The sequence below is a fragment of the Anser brachyrhynchus genome (genome assembly GCF_964034855.1).
Source record: "Anser brachyrhynchus genome assembly, chromosome: 2".
NCBI classification, from domain to species: Eukaryota; Metazoa; Chordata; class Aves; order Anseriformes; family Anatidae; genus Anser; species Anser brachyrhynchus.
Genome location: NC_137695.1, coordinates 80,697,464 through 80,716,848, shown reverse-complemented (window position 1 = coordinate 80,716,848; position 19,385 = coordinate 80,697,464). Strand labels below are relative to the sequence as shown.

At 45.1% G+C, this 19,385-nt stretch overlaps 1 protein-coding gene across 4 annotated transcripts in view; it reads right to left on the bottom strand.

Moving 5' to 3' along the window:
- Positions 1-17,555, bottom strand: part of ZCCHC2 (zinc finger CCHC-type containing 2) — a 44,564-nt gene extending 27,009 nt beyond the window's left edge. For 2 of the 4 annotated variants that reach the window (XM_080580388.1, XM_080580390.1), the window contains exons 1-2: positions 15,196-17,555; positions 3,075-3,186 (exon numbers count right to left, since the gene is read on the bottom strand). In XM_080580388.1, coding sequence (XP_080436514.1) covers positions 3,075-3,186; positions 15,196-16,161 — 1,078 coding nt within the window. In that variant the 5' untranslated portion in view covers positions 16,162-17,555. The remainder of the gene's footprint in view (positions 1-3,074; positions 3,187-15,195) is intronic. The other 2 variants (XM_080580389.1, XM_080580387.1) reach the window with 2 other exon arrangements.
- Between the last annotated feature and the right edge of the window lie 1,830 nt (positions 17,556-19,385).

The following is a 19,385-nucleotide window of genomic DNA, read 5'->3' as shown; positions in this document are numbered from 1 at the left end:
CTGGAAGGCTGCTGTTAGGTCTCCCTGGAGCCTTCTCTTCTCCAGGCTGAACATCCCCAACTTCCTCTGCCCGTCTTTGTAGGAGAGGTGCTCCAGCCCTCTGATTATCCTCATGGCCCTCCTCTGGACTCGCTCTATTACATCCATGTCCTTTTGTGCTGGGCGCAGCAGAGCTGAGCAGAGGGGGACAATCACCTCCCTCGCCCTGCTGGCCACGCTGCTTTTGATGCAGCCCAGGATACGGTTGGCCTTCTGGGCTGCAAGTGCACATTGCCAAATGAAGAGCAGAAGCAGAAGGCTACTACGATCATACCACACAGAGTATCATTAGATTGAACTGAAAAGGAAGAAGGGTACTTTAAAGTACATACTACTTAAACTTTCCTTCCCCACAGTCTGCTTTGTTCATAGCTGTGACATAGCAGCAGCTATGTATGGCCTTCAGGATCTGGAGATACTCTTCAGAGCACAAAATATTATTCAGGCAATACTGTATATAAAAATCCTCGTAGAGCTGAGATGGGCTTTACACTTTTCCTGCTATGCTGTTCTAACAACTCAACCGAATTTTGTTCCCTTACAAGCATGATCATGACATGTAAAAATTTTTATTCAAAAACAGCTCTGCCAACTCTGCACCATGCATGCTTCTTTTCAGTGCTTTTGAAGCTCTTTTTGAAGGGTATTACCAGTTAACATTTTCCTTTCAATTCTTAACTGCCCTTTTTTTTTTTTTTTTAAAACAGGGGATACGTATTGGGAACTACTCATAACAATTAAAATTACCAACTTCTTACAAGTATGTGTTACAAAGGTTATCCTTGGAATTTAACTAATTACCATTTCATCCAACTTCAACACTTTTAATGAATCCTGTTAGAGTTACAATTAAAGTATCATCCCCATCTGAATATGCCAGTCCTGGGAAAACTAAGTATTAGCAACTTAACAAATCTAAAAATCAGAATAATAAACAGGCATACAAGCCTAGTGATAGTATTCAGCTCCCAATTCTTTTCTTGGGAAGAGTGACAAACGCTGGGTTGGAATGGTGTACATTGGCTGTAACCCTTTACCTGGGAGTTACAAGAACTGGACAACCAGTTCATTTTGATCAATTACTGAAGACTATTTATTGCAAAATCAAAAAAAATCTGAGACGAGCTAAGGATGCCAAATAATAACATACAACTATATATCATGGAAAACTGAATTTTTACCTCTCTGGTATAGATAGAAGCACTGTTAGAAAAAGGGCTATGGCCTAACATCAGTTTTAGTGCATTAAAGTTCCTTAACAGCCAATGTTAAAATCAATACCATCAGCTGGACTGATATTCAGAAGCTAATTAAAAAGTTGATTCCCATAACTGGAATTGAGAATAATGTTTTAAGTTCCATTATTTCACCATACGCATATATTTAATTATGGAAACTAATCAGCATCATTAACATTCACATAGAGACAAGATTTTTTCTAACTAGACTGTGGCTATTTTAAACTATTGAATGTTATCGATGCTAAATAGATTTGTCTTCTAATATAAAGAAATTTTATTACACAATGTAGTACCTTCAACTTCCTTAACTTCTTTTGCTGCTGTTAAACGCTCAATTTTATTAAGTTATACACAACAGATAATTACCGCGTAATTGCCTTACAACCTTAGTTTCACAGATTCAATAGCCTACTTTAAAATCCAGTTTCCACAATCACATTTTAAATACTCTAAATGGCTAGACCAAGATGAAATGTTTGAACATGCAAGCTAACAAGGTGCGTTGCATCTCTAAATCTGTTCTGAATGCAACACACATTCAATTCAATTAAATTAAACCTAAGTGATACTGCTTCCATTTTATTTTAAGTATCAATTGAGATTTCTAAGAATCAAAATCAACAAAGCTGAGAATAAAAAAAAAAAAGTTTTACCGTCAGTGCTATTTCTAACCCAGTTTGGAGATTACTGTAGCTGGCACCCTCTATCATAAATCTAATATAACAAATATCACAAAATTATTCTGATCCTTCCCTGTAGTTTCTAAATACAATACAAATACTGAGAAATATTTAAGTACTTTGCTAGACTCGTTTATTCATCTTTGCTTTGCTTCTGTTATTTAATTCAGGAATGTCACTTATGAGTCTCCCATTTCTGTTTCTAATTTGTGAATACGAACACTTTGTTCTTAAAACTCTGTAAAAGGTTTTCAAATACGTTTGTTGTCTGTAATCTGCCATAATCTTTTTTTTTTTTTTGGTAAGGAATTAAAACTTGCAAATTGCCTGTCTTCAAAGTGTAATTAAATCTCCACAATATAGACAAAAGGATATTTATCAGGACAAAAGAATAGCAATGGTTTTCCCAGATTGCTAGCTCTTCACTAACCGGAAGATAGTGTAAGCTTATTTTGAGTAGACAAGTGATCTGCTAATCTTGTTGGAGAATAAAGAGTAAGAAGAAATCTGTTTTCAATAATGCTCATTTCTTCAAACTGTTCTGGCAATTGTACAAACGAATTCTGTTTGTGCTCTGAAGTCTTATCCTTATTCTTCCCTGTACATCCAAAATACAACCTACTTCTGTATGGAAAGCCTCCCACTTCTCTGAACTACCACTTCTATAAAACCTCCTTTCTTTCTTCTTTTTTTTTTTTTTTTTTTTTTTTAAGGCTAATCAAATACAACTAAATTGATTAGCAAAAGCTATTCATGGCTTCACAGTATGCTTAAATTTGTTTCAAAAAATTAAACAACACTAATACAGTGGCATTAAGTTTTTTTGCCTTCTTCCAAATGCCATAGCACTTTTTTTCAGGAGGACACTCATTTGCAATTGGTTTTCATGCATGCAGTCACAAGCATTTAGCAGCTAACAAGGATGACAACCTGCCATAACAAAGATAAGACCGAGTAGGCAGCAGAGAAGCTATTATACCTACCCACCATTGCAGTTTCTCATTCAGATGAGCAGCAAGAAAAAAGTAAGATTTCTACAACTCCAAGGTGAGTTTAGCCTTAAAAAAAAAACACACCTCAAAATACTCCTGAAAAGAAACTTCAGAATACATACCTTCTCGCTGAGGTCTATGGGAAGCCATCGGTAGTCCGTCATGAGGTGCTGTGGTTCGTTCTAGCAAACTGGTCTCATTACTCGACATGCAGTCACTATGGGAAAAGTCATTCTAAATCGAGAAGGAAAGAAAAACGAAGTATATTAATATAATGCCTACAATCAAAACATACTCTTTACAGCAGAAGATACCCCAAAACAGTTATTTTGTATTCTACAGGAAAAAAATAGAAATAGAGGCTCTTGAGAGGAGTCAAAATGATCACTAGCAATTTCAATTCTTACTTTTTTTTTCCCCCGTCAACTATCACCTCCACTGTAACAATGACTTTATTTTAAAAGCAGAATGATGTGGGGGACAGATCGTGTGCCTTTAGTCTATCTCAGGGTGGACAATTCAAGATGAGTAACTCAGAACTTCAGTGCTAATTTACTATTAGTATGAACTCTTTCGGTTACTAATCTGTGAAGTAATCTACTCACAGCTTTGCAAACATATGCTCCCTAGTTACATTCATGCACTGTATCTTCAGCCTGCCACCTCTTCTGCATAGGAAATCATGAATATCTGTTTGGACAGTCTACCGGGACATACGATCCTAACAGCCAAATCCGTGCACCTCCAGCTAACCAGACATTCAGAACACAACCGGTTGCCATCAACACCCTCTCCTTCACAGAGAAAAGGAAAGGACCCAGAGCTCATTACCCCCCATATCTGCATGCAGACTTCAAAATGATATGCCAAGAATTTTTACTCCTTTAATACACTGCGTAAGGAGGGACAGTACAGCAAGTCATACCGCTCAGATAACGCAGATGGATCTCTCAGAGTAAAAGGACAAACTCCCAGAGTAAAAGAACAAACAATGACACATGGATAACCTAGCAGAAAAGTATCAGATGAGCATGAACTTCAAGTGTTGGTGTTTTTTTGTTTTTAATGGTAACATGAACCTGTATAATTTTTCCCAAATTGAGATAAAATGTTAATGTAACTGTTTACATGCCTTTCAATGACCAGGTCTTGTTATAAACCAAACCAGCTAACCAACATAAAACTCAGAAACACTGTAAACCCTCCAGTTGACCAATGTAATTTTACATTTCAAGGAAAGACACTAAATGAGACCTTAAAAAAGCCATGCGTGTAGAATTAGAAAATGTTAGAAGTTACTAGCGAGTTTCTAGATTTATCTATTAAGTGAGACATCTGGTTTTGCCTGTAGCATGTAGTATAACATATGAGCTTAGTATATGCATGCAAGTACCATCAATATGCAAATATCTTGACCTCTGTGGCATGGTGGATTGGTGTGGGGGGCAGTGGCAGCACACAGAGGGAGAGAAGGTTCTCTGTCTCACACACATCAATGAAATGCTATTTTTGTTTGGTTGTTTTTTACTGAGTACTGGATGCTAGAGCAAAAGTTAGTTTTCTCAGGAAAGCTTTCAGAAGAAGGAAGTTAGATGGGGGCATTCACTGCACCCTGAATCTTAGCAGAACGTCTTAAAACAAATGAAGTTTCTGGGAGAAATGGACACTTTTTGTTGTAGATGTATACTAAAAGTTCAAAGTTTATTCCTCTCATTCAGGATGAAGAGCATTACTCCATTAAAGACCTTCATAAGAGAAAGGCAGAGGGAAAAGATAAATCTTCAGACAGTATTCTTACCATTTTTAAATACAGGAAGCATAAGATATTTGAAAATAAGTACCAGAATGTGAAAGAATCTTTTTTTTTTCCCTGAAGGACTCCTGACGGGACAAACCAGCTGCCAGGACAGACCCAAGACCATCACAAAAAATACACCAGAATGAGGAAGCACAGGCATTGAAATGCATCAAAATTCCCTTACAGAATGAGCTTTTTAAGATTTTGCAGATGTCCCAATTACAGCTTGCTTCATTTTACTAAACCAGCTTTACAGCATCTGTGGCTTGGGTACAAACTGAGGCAACTCCTAACAAAACACATAACTCTTTTAGGACCCAGGTAATCACACTGACATCAAGCCTGCCCCGGGCATACTGTTAATCCAACTTTCATCAGTCTCATCCACAGCGGTACAAAATCAGCAGCTGAACATCTAACGTGCCCTTTAGATTGCACTACAAACGGTCAGAGGAATTGAAAGACATTTCAGCTGTTTCATCCAAAGCAGCGTATGGTTCGTGTTCTGCACTGAATGTCAGTAATTTCAGGTTTCAAAGCAGTCTGCCTTAAAATACAGAGCACTTGTTGTTTCCTCAAGATAAAACTCACACCAATCCCTAGTCACTCAGTAGATGATCTCAGCAAACTTCTTTACTGACCAAAACATCACTTCATGCTTTAAATGTCTAATAAACTGTGAGCATAATGTCAGACCTGGAACAAGAAAGGAAAATAGCTGCATATCTGTGAGATTGCATTTTAACAGCTCTAAGCCAATTTGCAAACTTATTTTACTAAACAGAAATTCACAAGCATGCCCTGGAGAGAGCCACTTTAAGATCTCTTCAAGACTTCCAACGACACCGTTTCACCAGATATTTCGTAATATCCAAGGACAGAGCCAAAAGCAAGCATTTCAGTTTTTAAGTGTTAACTCCTGGTCATGCGTTATTGGCAGAACTGTTGGCATTTGGGAATTAAATTTATCCTGTTAAAACAGTGATTCATTTAAGACTGTCCATGCAAAGCATCACTACTATGATTAAGCAGCTGTATCCAGACTACGTTAAGTTAACAATTTCAGCAAACATTTTAGAATAAGAGTGAATGTCTTCCTGTAGAGATGGTCAGCGTTAATTATCTAAGTAAGGTCCTTCCTTAAACTACATCCACATGCTTTGCCATCATCCACATCCCATGTAGAAGACAACAGACTTTTGGATGAACTCTGACAGTGGATATTAACTCTGCTCTACTTTCAGATGTCTTTTTCCACCTTTGAAATCATGATTGTAAGAGCTGAAGGCAGTGCTCCACTCACTTTAAGGTGTCAGCTAGGATTTCCACCTAATCATCAATTGCCTTTTCTTTAGCTCACAAACAGATCTACTACTGAATTTGAAGTCACACCTTCTCTTGCTTTTCAAGTCAAGCTATTTCTTTTGATTATCAGAAAAATAAACTACAATTCTAATAAGTAACTAATAGCTAAGAAGTCCAAGAAATTGGAAGCACTTTTTAGAAGAGGGGTTTAGAAATAAAATTTGTTTCAAAGATATATTTTGCTCACCTTATATCAGAGAAGCAGTAAACATTATTGCCACACCTCCTATGCTAGACTGCTGCTTTTCACTTACAATATATATGAGTGTTTTAATAGTGTTGAAATATTTTTGCAGAGTCTTATTCTGGAGTGGTTACTTTCCTACACATGGCAGCTTTCTCTGTATGAGGTGAACTACATCCACATTTGAAGGCTCCCTCTACTCTGCAATATATTATGTGGTTCAAGCTTGTATTTAGACAAGTCCTGACACTGATAATTTTATAAATTATCGTAACTGTAAATAGATCATAATTCAATCAAAAAATTCTTCACCTAGCAAGTTGAACCAGTAATATGTACTACATGTATTCGGTGAATGATAGCTTTCACAGCACGTGCTGGAATACAGGAGGTAGACGGTAGGCTATCTAGGGCAGTCATAGCTTTACCTTGCAGCTTACTGTCTGCAAACATTGTTTCTGTGCCAGCTACAGATCCTGTGCTTAAGCTGCATTACAACTCTTCGTTAGCTACTATGAGAGTCCTACATCAAGCACTCACAAGGAAGGAAGACTTAAGTGCCACTGCCAGAGTGGCCTGCGAGTGACTGGAAGGTCCAGGCAGTCCAGAGGGCCAACAAATATTAAATGGCTGCTACCTGCTGCTAGTCACACCACAGCCACAAGCCCTTTAACACTGCCTATGCCGCTCAGGAGTTCCTGTCAATGGTCAGCAAGTTTAGTGCTAGTTGTACTCATCATTTCCTGTTGTATAGGGTTTACTGGCAAGGTTGTGGTAGCAGGGGGGCCGCAAGGGTGGCCTCTGTGAGGAGCCAAGAACGTGCCCCGCGTTAGGTAAAAGCCAGCTCCAGAAGGACCTGCCACTGGCCAATGCTGTTTATGCCTTCACGATAACATATTTAAGAAAGGAGAAAAAATGCTGTGCAGCAGCTGTGAGAAAAAGGAGTGAGAAAAACATGAGAAGCAGCCTGGCAGCCCCCAAGGTCAGTGCAGCAGGAGATGCTCCAGGCACTGGAGCAGCAGTTCCCCTGCAGCCTGTGGAGGAGCCCCCGGTAGAGCAGGGGGACGTGGCCTGGAGGAGGCTGCGGCCCATGGAGAGGCCAGGCACAGAGCCTGCCCTGGCAGCAACTGCAGCCCATGGGGGACCCACACTGGAGCAGAGGCAGAGTGTGAGGAGGAAGGAGCAGCAGAGACGAAGTGTTATGGACTCACCGCAACCCCAATTCCCCATCCCCCTTCACTGCTTTGTGGGAAAAGGGTCAAAGAGTCAAGACTGAAGTTGAGCCTGGTTTGAAGGAGGTGGTGGAATGAAGGTGCTTTTCATTTTGTGGGTTGGGTTTTTTTTTGGTTGCTTTTAGTTCTCAGTGCCTTCCTGTTATCAGCTGGCAATACATCCAAGTGACCTTCCCCAAGCTGAGTCTATTTTGCCCGTAGTGGTAATTTGTGAGCCATCTCCCAGTCCTTATCAGAACCTTAGAAGTTTTTTCATCCGATTTTCTCCCTGCTCTGCCTTGCTGAGGAGGGGGATAGAGAGTGGCTTGAGGGGCACTTGGTGACCAGCAAGGTTAACCCACCACACCTGCTGATGAATAAAATGGATTCACACAACACATGCAAGCATAAGATTAATTCCTGCAAAGGCTTTTATCACTGCAAGGCTTTCACATGCAAGGATTCTGTGCGGTTCGTAGTGCTGCTGATTAAATACAGTGAAGCAAGTAACGTGGGTGGCCCCAAACGAGTTGCCAAATAATTGATCTGATTATCTCACAGATCTTTGTGACAGGCTAGAGCATTAGCTACATTTCTCCTTGAAAGCTAACTGAAATAAAACAGTGCTCTAAGGTATGTCTGCTCTCACTACCTAGACCAGAGTTTTGTAGCTGGAACGTCATTGCTCATATGGCTGAAACCAAGCACCTTATTAAAGAAAACACCTATCACTTGAGATGTCTTTTTAGTCACAGGAAACCAGCATCAGCTGCTCAAAACGGAGAGCCCTGCTCAAAAAGACATTACTCTGCATAGCTAACACATGAGAGCTGAGAAAGTCTCAGCTAATCTACGTGCGGCAAGTGTCCACGCTCTGCCTTCTATTAGTGCAGACTGCCGATGAGAAAGTGTCGTGCTGGTATTCGTTTGGCAATCTGTAATGAAATCTGTTACTGGATAACCTACTAATCATCAAGAGTAATGCACATAAATCTTCTGATGTTTGCGTTGCCCTTTCATAAAAGAGCTATTCATGCATCAGCTCTGATGAGCACTAACAAGGGAAACCTGCTTGCAGCAGTTGGATGGCTTGATTAGTTCTAACCACCCAAAAAGGAAAGCCTATTTTTCTGCAAGATTTCAGTCAACGTGCTGGTAGGGACAGCACTGCTTAGCCTTGCAGGCTGTGCATATGTAAAGCAGCGCAGCTTATCCGTTCACGTACACGTGGGAGTTGGCAAACAAAACCAGATGCCAAGTAACAAACATTGAAGAAAGCATCCTGGAAGAACCAAGGTCTAACTTGTGACCACACTTTCTCAACTGCAGCATCCGTACCTTAGAGAAATTTGTGTAACACCAGAATAATCTTTATTAGATTAGAGACTCACAGAACACCCTGAGTTGGAAGATTTGGTGCCAGTTACAGGACTAAAGCCATGATTTGCTCAACACGATCCTTGCAAGCTACCATCCTCAGTGCTTCACAGCTACGCAGCAGATACACGGCCACGTAGCCATGGTGGCACAGAGGCCGTACCACCTCTTGAGAAGCAAGTCAGGTGAAACTCCACACGCACACATACCTGTATCTGTGCTCTATCGCTTAATTCTTGCTGTAGTTTGCATAGAGGGATAGAACATTTATGCTGTCGTATACTTTAATGGAAATCCAGCACGTGCACTTAATACCAATGCAAAAACACAGGGCAGCAGCAGACCCAATTCTTCCAGATCAGCTAATGTTGACAACTGTTGATGCAACAGATTGTCTCCCATGCAAAAAACCCGCTACTGCCTTGAACGAGCTGCTTGCCAAATGCAAGGTCGAGACTGAAGGCAGCTGCCCAACTGACATTGCTAAGTTACACTTCTGTTTGCCAGCTTTCCCCTAAGCAACTGCACTAACTGCCCTACTGATTTGAGATGCAGAGAGCTGTGGGACAAGTCCAAGAACAGAATCAACCTCAAGATCTAACACCATGAAGATCTACACAATTAACTCTCTTTTGGCCACAGCCAGCAAACAAAGGCTTCCTTCTTAACTCAGTTTTCAGGTGCAGAATCAAGTTACAGAGGAATAATGCTTATCCTACTTATTATCGCAGGCTGGAGACATTGGCTGACACAAGCCTTCATGAAGTTCAGCAACGGGAACTGTGAAGTCCTGCAACCTGGGGAGAAACAAGCACGCTGAGGGGGGCGATCCCTTGATAGGACAAGGGGGAATGGTTTTAAATTCAGTAAAAAATTTGGATTAGATATAAGGAAGATATTCTTCACTCAGAGGGTGGTGAGGCACCCAAACAGGTTGCCCAGAGAAGCTGTGGATGCCCCATCCCTGGAAGCGCTCAAGGCCAGGTTCTTCACTGATGTTTAGAGTGAAACTATTTTAAGAGCTCACCTCCAAGAGGCAGCAATAAAGCATGGTGAGACAGACAAAACTTCTGAAAAATCACCAGTTGATTCACGGTGGAAAAGTACACCGCAGAAAAGCTTCAGCAATCACATACTGATCAACCTGAAGCACTGCGAAGCCATGACAATTTTGAGACAAAGGGTATACCGACCTCTAATGCAGGATTATTAAATCTGGCTGTCAAGGCCTACGACAACTAACCTTGAAGAGCCAGACACGTCAGCTACAGCAGGGATTTACAATGCTGGCAGAAGACTGCACCTTGTGTTTGCTAGAGACACAGCAAGTTCTTGAAGTCTCATCTGCATCACACTTTTTACCTGGATTTAAACCACAGCTTAACCTAGCTAGCCTGTCTCAAAACAGAGATCTTGAAGCTACAGCCAGTAATGCAGCAGTTTAGATGTTACTGCATCTCCAGTCGGTTGCTCATCCCACAGCTTCACGTAGCTTCAGTACTAAGAAAATTACTTGAACATGTTAGTTCAGACTGATACACAAAAGTTATTCTCACGACCACCTAGGGTGACAGAAAGATTCAAAAAAATATTTGCCCCTTAAGACTAGTTCAAGCACAACTAGTTCTGAGAGGAGACAATGCCTTCATGGCCACTGCTAACTACTGACAGAGAATAATACATCTAAGAAGCATGGTTTAAAAGTTTTCTTTCATGTATGTTGTTCAAGTTCTGAACAGAAAGTCTGCCATTTTCTTATCTTCGCTCTTAAGACACTTCCCAGGGCATCAAATCCCCTTTCACAGTTAAATGTGTTTTTACTTTCATCTACCAAAAGGACAAGATTAAGAGGCCAAGGAAAGGCAACAAGCTCACAAAGGAGTGTGATTTCCAGCCAGATCTCGGAGCCTGTACTCTGCAAGCTTCAGTCTCTCCAAGTATAAATGATTAAGACTTGGAAGATACTACAAAAATTTACCCAAATCTTGGAGGAAACGTGGACAAGAAAATGTGGTAACAAACTTAAGTAGAGATAAACCTACAGACTTCCTACGGAAGACTAGAGATAAAGCTACAGACCTTCTATGGAAGAGTGTGCTTCCATAGATACAGCCATCTTACCGCTGCTGTCCGCGTCCTTTTCTTTAGAAAGAACAGAGAGCCCTCAGTACCCCAAGCCCTGGGAGATCCTGCTGTCGACAGGTAAGTCAACCCTGAGTGACACTGGAAACCCAGCCACGGCTTAACAGCAGCAATGCAAGTGTTAGGAAGCCATGGGTACATCTGCAGTCCCCCCGGTGCTTATTTAAGACAACAGAGAAAAAATTGACACGGAAACCAGGGGGAGGCCGATGAAGGCTGGCATAAAGGGACTGGGCAAGGCTACAATCTTGTCTTAATACCTCAAAATTAGAGCTGAACAATGACTAAAGCAACTGAAAGCCATGTAAGTTTTCCATCTGCAGTTTCCTGGAGCATTAACATGTACATTTAAACAGAGGTCTTTCATTTTAGGAGCTGCTTTTATCTATCCATGACTTCCTTCCCAGAAGACTTCCAGTAATGTTTCTGGACATCCCCAACTCCTGTTTCAAGTCAGAGAAATTTCTGCTCAGAGACAAGGATGTTACAGTCACTGAGACAGAATACTTTGTATCTCAATATGCAAAACATGTAAAACTCTAGTAGTTTGCTGGACCATCCACAATTTAAAAGATTCTTGCCAACAATAAAAAGTCATCTTTATCCTTCTGTCTCTTATTTAAACCAGACACCATGATACTTAAAGGAGTATTTGAGTACACTGTAGTTTCGAAATGGGATTGTGTGCATTTTTCTTCTCTCAGAGCTCTCAGGATCTAAAATTAAGTTCTAGTACCTGGTGCTGCTGCAAGTCACTGAAGATCAATCATAAAAGCACTCTTCTAATTTGCAGACAAAATAAACTATAAATAGAAGCCTACTAAACAAAATACCCTGTAAATAGAAACTTTCCCTTTATTTTTAAGTAGGGACTTTTTGTGTGAAGAATCCTCAAGCCAGGTAATTATAAAACTATTCAGCAAGCCATTATCTGCAGGAGACTGCTTATTTCAGTAGAACCTTAGTTCTATTACCATCAAGTATTCCTGATTAAATGCTCCCGCGTATTACGCAAGCCACATTTATCATGTTTGTATGTACTCAGACCTCCTTCGCTATTTCAGCATTCAGACCATAGATCTGGGTTCGAGCAAGATAGGCCATGAACAGGTTTGATCCTGATGGACTTATTAAACATATATAATCAACACCAGAATTAAGCTGTTCTGCTACTTAAACTGATATACGTTAGTGGTATCAGTATACTTTTTGGTCATTAGTAAGGTTGTTTATGACTACAGATGTGAATGCTGCTGCCTTCTTTTTATACACCAACTCCAGATTCAAAGTCCATATTCTGCACAGCTTAATGCGTCGATGACTTTTTTTTCCCTACATCTTCATTTAGAAATCTGCCAATTATATCAGGTGTTTCTACCTTAAATAAACACAGTATTTCAGAACACAAGTTTATGCAATTATAAGGCAATCCTACCTCTGCCCATCCCACTCCAACAGTGCTAACCCTCACAAGTTTTGAGCCTATTATTTCCATCTGAATTTGTAAAAGGGTATCGTTACAAAGCGTTAGGTTCTTAAAGAACCATTAGAATAGGATCGCTGCTCTTCTTGGTCTCCCGTTAGATCCTTGTCAAGAAGCAACTTCCACGTGAGCTCCATGTTACCGGGCAGCGCAGACCCTAACCAGAAAACACAGTCCCAAGCATGAGAAAAAAGTAAGCTACCTGACATCCCTAAAGACCGCCCGGTTCCAGCCCCCTCCCACGGGGGGGGACACCTCCCACCAGCCCAGGCTGCCCAAGGCCCATCCGGCCTGGCCTTGAGCACCCCCGGGGATGGGGATGGGGCACCCACAGCTTCTCTGGGCAGCCTGTGCCAGGGCCTCACCGCACCTAACGCCCCCCCCCCCCCCCCGGGGAGCCGCACGCGCCCCCACGGCGCGCTGCCATTGGCCGCCCGCGAGCCTCCCCGTTACGCAACGCCCCCCCCCCCCGTGCGGGCCGGGGAGGATCCCGCCCTGCGGGCACGTGACGCCGAGCGCAGGCCGCGCCGCCGCCATCTTGGAGGGGGCGGGAAGCGGCGGGGCCGGCGGGCCCGCAGCGCCGCCGGGGGGGCGCCATGATGGGGGCCGGGGGCGGGGGCGGGCCGCAGCCGCGGGGCCCGGCCCTCACAGCCGCCGCGGGGCGGCGGGCACCGACCCTGCGCGGGGTGCGGCGGGGGGAACGAGCACGCGGGCGCCTGACGGGATTTTAAATCCGGCCCCGTGTAACGGAACAGCGGCATTTTGTGAGGGAAGCCTTGAGCCACGCTGACGCCGTCACCTTCCATTTTCACCTGTCAGGGTCCCTGCAAACCTGAACTGAACAGCCTCGGCAGAAACACATCAGTCCCTCTGTGCCCTGTCGGCCGCTGCTTCCCAGAAGAGGCTCTGCTCTATTTACAGTTTAACCAATAAGAAAAAAAAAAACCTTGCACAAGGCATGCAGTTGAGCCCTGCGCAGACCAGGCAGTATGTGACATGCATGTTCAGCCAAGCTGGTTCGGATCTCTCCGTGTTCCCTCTGCAGAAGAAACCACCACAACTTGGAAGCCTGCTTTTACGCCGAAGCCAGAACGCCACACGGAGCAGACTGCAATTCCAGTAGTTCATGGGAGCCTGCTCTCCCAGTGCCTTTGGTGGGGCACGCTGAGCACTTAGAGCTGGTGTGCCAGCTTCAGCCAGGAAGCGTGCTTCTAGTTATTAGCACTTCAAACCCAGCAAGGGCAGCGTCCAGCCTTACCGCTTCCTGTAACCCCATCTTCCCCCCCTCTACAGGGACTTGCAGGACTCATTTTGGGAGAGCTAGACTCGATACAGCTCAGTGAGCCAAAATAAACACTTTTTGGACTTATGCTATGAATTCAGTATGATTTCAGTACCATAACATCCACCCACTAGTTTATGACCTGCCAAATGTGCTTTGGCCTTAAAATGGTACAAGCGTGTACTTAGCATATTGGAAGTCTTAAAAATCCCTGTCTCCTTTCAGTAGTCCTCAAAAGCACATCCTGTCTTTACCAAGCAGATCAAGGGCCATTCCTTTAGAATCACAGCAGTTTTCTGTGAGTGGATGAACTGGACAGCATCAAAAGTAAATTTAAAAAAAAAATGTTTGTACCTTTTTCTGTTAAGCCCCTGACGAATGTGTTGGTTTTAACAGCCTATCTGCATTGTAAGTACCTATCTTCCAGCCCTTTCTTCCTCTTTGCACGAGAGGCCATCTATAGACCAAAAACTGCAGAGCTCCAAGACGATGACTTGGTTGCATAAATATGGGGCGGATTTTTTTTAAAGCAAACATTCACCAAAAGGGCAGCAATGGGTGGCCAGGGGGGAAAAACCCACGTTTAGATATTGCTGCTGCATATGAGAATGCTTCAGTGCCACTCATGGAGAGTCCTCGCTCTATGACAGCCACCTTCCAGCAACAAGTGGCACATCTGCTTTCAAGATGTGCTCTGCTGCTTCCTGACAGCCACCCAGAAATTAAGCTTTTCTCTGAACAGAAGTTGCAGTTGTGACATTTTAATTTGCTCGTTTAGTAAAACGATTACCACCCCTTCCCAAAGGCCTTCAACCACCTCACGGAACGCGGCTTTTGAGAACCAGCCTCGCGGCCGCTGACCCTTGACTACAGCCCTGATCCTTGCCAAGTCTCATTTTTGGGGGGAGAGAGCAGCTTCCACGTGAAAATTGCCCCAACACCTTCTATTGTTTGGAGCCCCTGCAGCAAGCTCTCTCAGGCCGTATGGTTTCGATCTGGCGTTATGATTATTTTTACGAGTTTAGCCAAGCTGCCGCTTGCACTTCTGCATCGTGCAACTTCTTCAGCGGCCTGCAGCGTACGAGGCAGCCACTCGAGCTTTACAGGCACTCTGCATCCTACGCTCTAGCAACACGGGGGCTCAAAAGGCAGCGCACCAGAAAGCATGGCTGGCCAGAAAAAGCCCCCCCCCCCCCACTACGTCATACCGGGCAGTATTACGTCACAGCCCCACATTCGCAGCAGGCACTACAGAGAAGGGGGGGCAGGGCTCTCTGGGTGCCCTTTGCCCATCCCACGGGGGTGGGGGGGCTTCGCCTCGGCTCCTAGAAAATCACGGGGAGGGGGCGAAGAAAGGGGAGGGCGCCCAGCGGGAGGGCAGGGCGCGGGGCACGCCGTTACCTGGGCTCGGGGGCGGCCGAAGCCCTCCTCGTCCTGGTCCCCGCACAGGGCCCTCCGCAGGCGCTCCAGGTGCTCCCTCAGGGTGACCCGCTGGTGGAAGGAGAAGGCCGGGTGCAGCGAGGCCATGGTGAAGAGCAGCAGCAGCTCCTCCTGCGCGCCGAAGCCCAGGCCCTGGGCAGCGGGGAGGGGAGCCTGGCCGTTCTCCCCGGCGCCGTCCATCACCACCACCACGTCGTCGTCGTCGTCGTCCTCCTCCTCCTCGGCCGCCTCCTCCTCGGCAGCGCCCGCCGGGGGCCGCCTTGCCGGGCAGCTCTGCAGGATGGAGTCCACCTGGGGCAGCAGGCGGTGCAGGCGGCCGGCGGCCTCGCGGTTCTCGGAGCCCAGCAGGGCCAGGTAGACGATGAGCTTGGAGCGCACGGCCGGGTCGCGGAAGTCGCCGAGCTGCCCGGGGTCGCTCAGCCCGTTGGCCTTGGCCTCCGAGTCGCGGAGGCAGTGGTAGTCCTTGCGGGCCAGGTCCTCCAGGCACGAGCCGAGGAACCGCAGCTCCAGCGGGTTGCACAGGTCCAGCAGCCCCACCATGAACTCCAGCCGCTGCGCCGAGCCCAGCACCAGCCCGAACCACTCGTACACCGTCTCCTTGTCGGTGCGGGCCGCCGCCGCGCCGGGCCCACCGCCGGCACCGCCACCGGCAGCGCTCGGCGTGGCGGCGGCGGCGGCGGGGGGAGGCGGCGGGCCGGGCCCGGGCCCCGTCCCGGTTCCCAAGCCGTGCAGCTGGCTCGGCCTGTCCGGCCCGCACCCCCTCCCCGCGGCGGCTCCCCCGCGGGCCGGCGGCCGGGGCAGCTGCTGCAGCTGGAGGTGACAGTCCAGGGCCGCGCCGGGCTCCTTCAGCCCCAGCCCCGCGGCCGCCGCCTCTTCCGCCGCCGCCTTGTGGCTCGTCTGCTTGAGGGGCAGCTTCATCTTCAGCATCCTCGGCGAGGGGCGGCCGCCAGCGTCCCGCGGGGCCCGGCTGCGGGGCTGGGCGCGGAGGGGAAGGGGAGGAAGGGGGGTGGCGGCGGCGCTCAGGCGGAGCCGCCGCTCATCGCCGCCGCGGCCCTGCCGGCGCGGGAGAGGCGCGCGCGGGGGCAACGCTCCGGTGCGTGCCGGGAAACGGGGGGGGCCGGAGGGCGGGAGGGAGGGAAGGAGGGCGGCGGCTCCCGCAGCGCCCCCCCGGCCGCCGCCTCCTCCTCCTGCCGCTGCCCCTATCGGCGCCGCCGACGTCAGCGCGCTCGCGACCGCGGGGCGGGGCGGCCGTTGGGGCCGTTAGGGCCGCTGCGGGGGGTGTGTGGCGTGCTGAGGGGGGCGCCGCCAGGAGGAAGGGTTCCCTAAGGGTGGGCGCTGTGAGGGCGCTGCCGCCGCCCTGCTCTGTTCCCAGACCTGCGGGGAGCCCGCAATTATCGGATTGAACAGCCTGAGCAATCTTGCTTCTTGCTCCGGCTCCCGCACGTTTACATAAAGACGGCGTAACTGAAAACAGAATCGCAAAACCCGTCCCATCACGGTGAAGAACAAAATGTGGCCCGCTAATTAGAATTATGCAAAGCAGCGTCCCTAAACAGCTTACAGCAACAAAGTACGAAGGGCCGCTGCTAACCCCCCCCCTTATCTGTCTGTCCGGGAGCTGATTGTGCTGCCATGAAAGAGCCTATTTATTAAACAACCAAGTAAATGTCATGCAGATTGTAATAATCTTGCATGCATCATTCAGATTTGACACAGACCTTCAATGTACTCTTCAGTGGTGGTTACAGACTAAACCATATCCTGATTTCTTATATGTATTCAGTGAGTACATATACTCACATACATACATTCTATTTAAAAATAAACTTTTAGGTAGTATATGTTAGGTTTATACTTTCCTAATGGCTGCTTTGTCCTCTTCTAGTAACACAAATAGACTTGAACCCGATTCAGCTAACTCCACTCTTTCATTACCTTCACAGACCATGGTCACTGCCATCACGGCCTCTTCCAAGGCTTGTGACAGCAGAAATGTAGCAGGGAGCAGGAAGTTCTTCTACTGTTTTCTCCCAGATTGCTAGCAGTTCTTCATCAGTCCCAGAACCAGGAAGGTGAAGAGTAGGTGTAAGAGGTCTCATAAACCCCTTTATTCTTCCATTTTCTCTTCCTATGCTGTTCACTGGTTAGGGCCTGGCTGGACCGATGAATCACTCCAAATACTTACAGTTAATAGAACAGTTATCATAATATCCCAAGATAATATTTTCTTACCATTATGAAGCAATAATTCTTGTCTCATTATTACGAGTTTTCTGTTTTGTTTTGTTTCCAAATAAAATCAGCCATGACTATCACAGCAGATATACTAAGCTGAAATCATGGATTTACTGAAACATGACCAGAGGCCTCTACTTTGAACGGCTGTTTCATCTGAATAGAATTTGCAGGATCAGAATTAAAATTGTATGGGTGTTAGAAATAACATTTCTCATATTTTAACAATATGTGATTCGAATAAAACGTGACATAGTTCCAAACAGATGACACCATGGAGGGGGGAAAATGAATTTAATTTTGGTGGGAGGGAAGAAGGCAATGAGAGAAAGAGAAAGTCCACTGAACCATTCATAAGTCCACAAAGGTATGAAAAATTGCACATGCATGAGGGTAATGGTTGAAAGTACACTCCCCAAGTCCAGAAAATACTTGAGCATGTGCCTACATCCATCCCGATGTGATAGTTCCCAAGCTGATGCTAAGTTTCACAACTAAGCTGAAGAACCTGATTAACTCAGCCCCTTTGTATCTCTGGTTTTCTAATGGTTTAAATTATGATACCTGAGGAAAACAGATTTGCAATATAGGAAAAACAAAACAAAACAAGAAAAAAAAAACCAGGAAAGGGACTGGTGTGAGAAGGCAAAAAGAAAACAAAGATACTCTAAGTGGGCTTAGAAGCATTTCAGTAGCTCAGGGAGTTGGCAGCAAGAAGAAACAGGACAATGTGGAACAAGGACTCTGAGTATCCAGAGGAAATGAAAGTGAAACTCAGGGCTGGGAATGGAAGAAGAAAGCAGCGGGGCAATGCACGAACACTGCTGTGATACGCAGCCCTTGAGATGTTCTAATCTGATTTTCTTAATAGCATGTTAGAGGAGATGGGAGAAAGAACTGCGACTTCTGCATGATGCATGCCATAGACTTGCAGGAAAACAAGGGCAAATCACTCAAAGCAGCTACACACCAGCTAGTTATGGTGCGGTACATATGGAGGGAATAGCCTAACTAGAGCAGCAAGTAAAGATCCCCAATAAAGGTTTGGAGCAGTTTTGCTCACTCATGATTTGCCATTTATCTTATGAGAGTTGGCGTTTTTTTGAGTAGCTTACCTTTTGTGAAACAGGTGATCATTACCTTTTAGTCAGGACTCTCTGGAAGAAAAAAGTCTTGAGAACACGACAATTTGAAATTCACTGAAAACAAAACCTGACAAATCAATATGTTATTACATTGAAAAAAAAAATCTTATTGCTTTAATGGTTTTTGAATATTTGAGCTCATTTATTCTTTCCTTTGTCCTCTTTTTCAGGATGAGCTGAACAAGCTTATATTCCTCTGTGCATAATGGGTGCAGATGGGGTCTAGTGGCTTGGAGCAAGGCAGCCTGATGGTATGTGGAAGGGTTAGGGTGTCAGTATCACCTCTAAGGTTGGATCTCAGTCAAAAACCAAGTCAACTGATAAAATGGCGACATTTACTTAGCCATCTTCCCAAACACATAATTTGCAGCCTGATTATATTTTCAATAACGGAAAAATGTATTTAAGTGCTTGCTTTAATACTGATTTTTAAAATCTGATACCATAACTTCCTCTTCAAGTAAATTTAAAATGGTATTGGCAGGAAGTCTTTATCATTTAAGATTAGACATGATGGATAGATCATTTCATGGTACGTTATTAGACAGTTTTGAAAGCTAAAGCTATGTTTAAGGAATGAGATTTTTTTCAATACGCGTGTGCGGAATGAAGACATGCATTTTTCAGACTTAATGTACCTAGTGAAATTCAGAAGATGACCCATAGTCCTGATTTCATTTGCACCCTGTGCAGGAATAAATATACTGTATTAAACACAGTTTAAATAGTTTACACATAGCTTTGGATTTAAAGTTACTGGAAAATAAGTTC